Source organism: Penaeus vannamei, chromosome 30 (genome assembly GCF_042767895.1).
Source record: "Penaeus vannamei isolate JL-2024 chromosome 30, ASM4276789v1, whole genome shotgun sequence".
Lineage (NCBI taxonomy): Eukaryota > Metazoa > Arthropoda > Malacostraca > Decapoda > Penaeidae > Penaeus > Penaeus vannamei.
Window position 1 is genome coordinate 1,605,673 of NC_091578.1, and position 5,554 is coordinate 1,611,226.

At 39.8% G+C, this 5,554-nt stretch overlaps 1 protein-coding gene across 1 annotated transcript in view; it reads right to left on the minus strand.

The window, feature by feature from the left end:
• Positions 1 to 4,421: 4,421 nt before the first annotated feature.
• Positions 4,422 to 5,554, minus strand: part of LOC113815225 (uncharacterized) — a 2,130-nt gene continuing 997 nt past the window's right edge. The window contains exons 4-6 of the mRNA XM_070143539.1: positions 5,307 to 5,389; positions 4,982 to 5,161; positions 4,422 to 4,709 (exon numbers count right to left, since the gene is read on the minus strand). Of these exons, the coding sequence (XP_069999640.1) occupies positions 4,683 to 4,709; positions 4,982 to 5,161; positions 5,307 to 5,389 (290 nt within the window). The 3' untranslated portion in view covers positions 4,422 to 4,682. The remainder of the gene's footprint in view (positions 4,710 to 4,981; positions 5,162 to 5,306; positions 5,390 to 5,554) is intronic.

The following is a 5,554-nucleotide window of genomic DNA, read 5'->3' on the forward strand; positions in this document are numbered from 1 at the left end:
CCCTATGCTTGTTAATACACGATATTTTGCATTAATCATAGAAATCATAGCTCATGTATTATAGAAAATAGAACATATGACAAGTACAAGAATATATCGCAGACATTGTGCCATTGTACCCATGAACATATCCATTTGTTCTGTTCTGAAGTACAACGGTGCCACAGATAACAGTGACACTAATTGCACCCTGAAATCTATGGCTAGGTTTTTTGTTTGAAATATAAGGAAGGCCATTAGTCACACGTCTCTTCGCGGCCTCCCTCCACACGTGCTCAGGAGGGGGAGTGTGAGCCGCCGCTGTCGCCGCGCCCTTGGAAGATGCGTCCGCTGCCAGCACGAGGCGGGCGGGGCATGAAAGCCTTCTTATTCATTACTTTTCGCTCTGTCACTCTTGTCATGTCATTAATTCTATTACATATCTCACACGTCCATACATAGTGTGTGTGCGAGAGAGAGAGTGTGTGTGTGAGCGTGTATGTGTGTGTGTGTGTGTGTGTGAGTGTATGTGTGTGTGTGAGTGTATGTGTGTGTGTGAGTGTATGTGTGTGTGAGTGTATGTGTGTGTGTGAGAGTGTATGTGTGTGTGTGTGTGCCTGTGACAATGAAGGGAAAGGAAACGCACCCCATCCTGACGACCTCTCCGTCTTATTGCTTCCTCGGGACACGTCAGATACAAAGGGAGCTTATATATGCAACAGCTGTCAGGTCACATCGCTGATGAGACGCCCATAGATAATTCGTGTCTCCCTTTCGAGGCGGTAATTAGGGTGTTGGTTAGTGGTAGGAAGGCCATCTGATCTACCTTCCTTTGCTGTGGTTAGAAGATGCAGGCTCGGGTGTTGGTTAGTGGTAGGGAGGCCGCTTAATCTACCTTCCTTTGCTGTGGTTAGAAGATGAAGGCTCGGGTGTTGGTTAGTGGTAGGGAGGCCGCTTAATCTACATTCCTTTGTTGTGGTTAGAAGATGATGCCTCGGGACCACTCTGGGGAAATGGCCGACGCTGTCGACGTGAACAACGAAGGTCCTCTTATCCTGACGCCGGAGTCCTGTGTTGGCCGGGAGGGGGGGGTGGGGTTGGTCTAGGAACCCCACGCCCTCTCTAACTTCTGCGCAAGTTGTAGTAGGCGCCGCAGGGTGTGGTGTGTAATGGGCTGAGAGGTCGAGTTTGCCTTGGCCTCTCTTTGTCGGACGATGACACCGGTCTTCTCCGATGCGACGACGCTCCTCTCGGGGGATTGATCAGTCTTTGGCGGCGGCTCCGTGGGATGACTTCCTCTGGTGAAATAACTCTTTTCTTCTTCTTTTTTCGTTTCGGGTAGATTGGCTTCGGAAACGGAGGCGTTAGACTACGACGCTGAGGTTCCATTCTCCACGAACTCCGGGCTATAGAGGTCCTGAGTGCACGGAAGAAGAATCCAATAACCAGAAATACTCGTAGCTCACGCACCAACTATGTAAACAAACCAGGGGCGCTCGGACCATTTTATTTCGCGTTTAATTATCAGTTTTATTGTAATCATTTTTATAGTGATAATGATGATAGTGATGATAAAGATAGTGACGATAATAATAACAATATTGATAACAAAAATTATTATAATCATAATGACAGCAATGATAATGACATAATATGTATACACACACACACAAATATATATATATATATATATATATATATATATATATATATATATATATATATAGAGAGAGAGAGAGAGAGAGAGAGAGAGAGAGAGAGAGAGAGAGAAAGTTTGATGGATAGATGGATAGATATAAACATATAGATATAGATAGAAAGATAAAGACATACAGAGAGAAAGAAACAGACAGACAGATACAGACAAACAAATATGTATAAATATATATGTAGATAGATTACTTTAACTTTCTATATTATCAGAATACTCACAGAGGTAAATATATTTCCACCGAGAATTAGTGCCATCATTGCATGGAAATGTATGCAGCCTCATAACGGTTTTACTTTTCCGACTAAAGAATACATGACACGGAAACGCAGTCAAAATACAGCATGTATAATTTAGTGCGACTAATGACCGGCTTAAAGGGAGTTTGGATCGGGTAAATAACTTTATGCTATTAACAAAAGCCTAAAATATTCTTATGGCGTCTCGCTTTTTGCAGTTTCCTCGCGTCAAAGATGAAGAATTCCCACTCGAAGACACGGGGTAATTATGCGTCATCTTTGTGTTGTTTTCAGACACTGCGATGCGTCTTAGAGATACCATTTCAGGACCTCCACGCTGAAAATACAAAAAATTAAAAAATATATAATAATGACAGTTTTGAAAGGCGATGGACAAGGTTTACATGGAATTTGGATTCTCGTGTTTGTCGTCTTCAGAGGAGGACGAAAATCTGCAAAAGTGCCCCCACCAGGAGGACCTTAAATAGATAGATTTACATATATATATCTGTGGGTGTATATAAGTATGTGTATATCGTATCGCTTATTTCATGAAGGAAATAAATTTCACAATGGCGAAAGTATGACCGACTCTTTCAGCAATTTCCGAAGTTGCTGTAAAACAACGGCATAAAAAGACTAAACCTCATGCAAACCTACGTGTAACAGACTGACGCGTTGTCCTCAGTCCCAGGGTATATATAGGCGTACGTGGCTCTATCCGAGACGATGTGGTCATTTCCTCTCACTTTCCGGCTGTGTGCCCCGCCTTTCCCTAAAGAAGTTGGATAACGGAAACAGCAATAACATTTTAAATAAACAACATTAAGGGGTTTTGTCGTTGATTCTTACTTCATTCAAGGGTTATGACCAGCGACGATGGGTAAGCCTATACGTCACGTGAAAGAATAGACAGGACAGTCGGGATATTTTTAAGGATAGGTTAAGATCTCCTTTTGGTTTTCCTTCTTATTTCTCTCTCCCTCTCTCTTTCTCTCTATCTCTCTCTCCCTCCCTCCCTCTCTCTCTCTCTCTCTCTCTCTCTCTCTCTCTCTGTCTCTCTCTCTCTCTCTCTCTCTCTCTCTCTCCTACTTCTGTATAAGAAACATTTATATGATTATAATATAATCATTGGTCATAAATCTACATACATTATTTTTATTCAATAGTACGTATGAACGATATACACTTTGATTGCTATGAAAACTTGCTAAAAGGGTTTTATATATCCTGACATTATCGTCCATTCGCGAATACGTTAGCCATGCACTTCGAAGGTCTAAATATCACAATCCATTTCTTTATTGTGCAAACTATGAGCTGTGCTTGGGGTGTGTGTGTGTGTGTGTGTGTGTGTGTGTGTGTGTGTGTGTGTGTGTGTGTGTGTGTGTGTGTGTGTGTGTGTGTGTGTGTGCATGTGTGTGTGTGTGTGCTTACGTATCTTTTGTATGGATCTATGTATTTATTCTCCCTACGCGCTATTATTATTATCATTTCAATGGCTTCACCTGTTAAGTATTAATCTCGATTCATATATATATATATATATATATATATATATATATATATATATATATATATATATATATATATATATATATATATATACACACATTTGTGTGTGTGTGTATCGGTGTGTGTGTGCGTGTGCATGTGTGTGTATCGGTGTGTTTGTGTGTGTGTGTGTGTGTGCGTATACACGTTCTTCGTGCATATAAGTATTAGTTTATACATCTATTTCGACACTGTGTCTTTCCATAATATTAGCTTTTATTTGTGGTTGTGTGGATGCTTCCATTTTTTATCTACTATCATTATCGTTGCTATCATTATTATCATTATTATTACTATTATTATTATCATTATTATTACTATTATTATTATCATTATTATTACTATTATTATTATCATTATTATTACTATTATTATTATCATTATTATTACTATTATTATTATCACTTTTGTCATTATTAATATTATTACTATTAATATTGTTGTTGCTGCTGCTGTTATTTTTGTTATCAATATGATCATTGTTATTATCATTATTATTATTGCTATTATCATCATCACCATCATCATTATTATCATTTTCATTATTATTGTTTTATGGTCACCATTATCATCATTATCACTATCATTATCACTATCATAATCATTATCTTTATCATTATAATCACAATCATCATCTTTATAATCATCATTATTTCTATGATCATTATTGAGAAACATATTCCACTTTCTTGTTTAAAACAATATTTCATCTCACATTTCTACGTCCTTTTAATCATTTCTCAATTTTCTTTTTTATTTCTTATTACTTCAGTGCTTTACTTATCCATTTCTTTGCCTTAATTTTCTTAATTATCTTTATGTTTGTATTTGAGTTATAATATTTTTGTTCTAGTTCTTATTCATACGTTTTTCTGTCTTTTAATTGTAACTATTTGGTGAAAATTGTAATAAAACTTCCTTCTTTCCTTTTATGTGTATATTCTAAAACGATTGAAGTTGCTTATTATGACATAACATCCATTTGTGTGTTGATAAGTATATATATATGTGTGTGTGTGTGTGTGTGTGTGTGTGTGTGTGTGTGTGCTTACGTATCTTTTGTATGCATCTATGTATTTATTCACGTACACACATGTACATTAACCTATTCATCCACGTACATACATCTCAACGGTTATACATGCAACTATTTCCTACTTCCTTCTTGTCTCCGCCACTCCCCCATTGGCGTTGACACTTCACGACGGTAGAACAGGAGTTCCGAGCTGGAAAAAAAAATGCTATTTTAACCACCTTTGTAGAGACTCGTCATTCCATGTCATTCCACTTTTCTTAGATCGGAAACGTTATTCATATAAAACCTCTTCTGCAATCACAGACAAGTAAATAGATGGCCGGTCGTTTGTATACATATGGAGGTCCTTTCGCAACAGCTGATGGATCGAAAGATGTCTGGTAGCAATAACAATGGAAGTTAATCCTTTTCGTAAAGCTAAATTGACGGAGGTGCCCCTGTCAGACGCCCCTAAGAGCTCACCGTGAGGGCGTAGGACCTGACGACCAGGATGAAGTAGATCTGCACCAGCGCCGCCGCCAGGAGGATCACGGCGCCCAGGACGGTGGGCGTGAGGACGAGGATCACGATGCCCACGATGACGGTGATGCCCACCATGACGACCGTGCCCCACACCCACGCTAGGGCGAGGTCGCGCCTCTCCTGCCAAGGAATTTTCCCGTTAATGGACGGTGCCTTCTCTACGGAAACTTATTTATTTACTTATTTAACTTATTTCTCTGCGGAGACTTATTTCAACGGGATTTCACGAAAGGAATTTCAGTTTGAGTCAGAGGCCAACCCTTACCGTCCGAATGCCGTGGAGGAGGATGGCCGCCAGGATGATGTTGACCAAGTCGATGAAGAAGTCCACCCAGCCCTCGCTGTCTCCTGCGGGGGGGGGGGGGGTGTTTAACTTTTGCCATTTATCAGTTACTAATTTCCTATGTCTTTCTGAGTCAGTGTACCTTAATGCTCGTGTGTGTGTGTGTGCATGTGTGTGTGTGTGTGTGTGTGTGCGTGTGTGTGCGCGCGTGTGTGTGTGCCGATATAAAG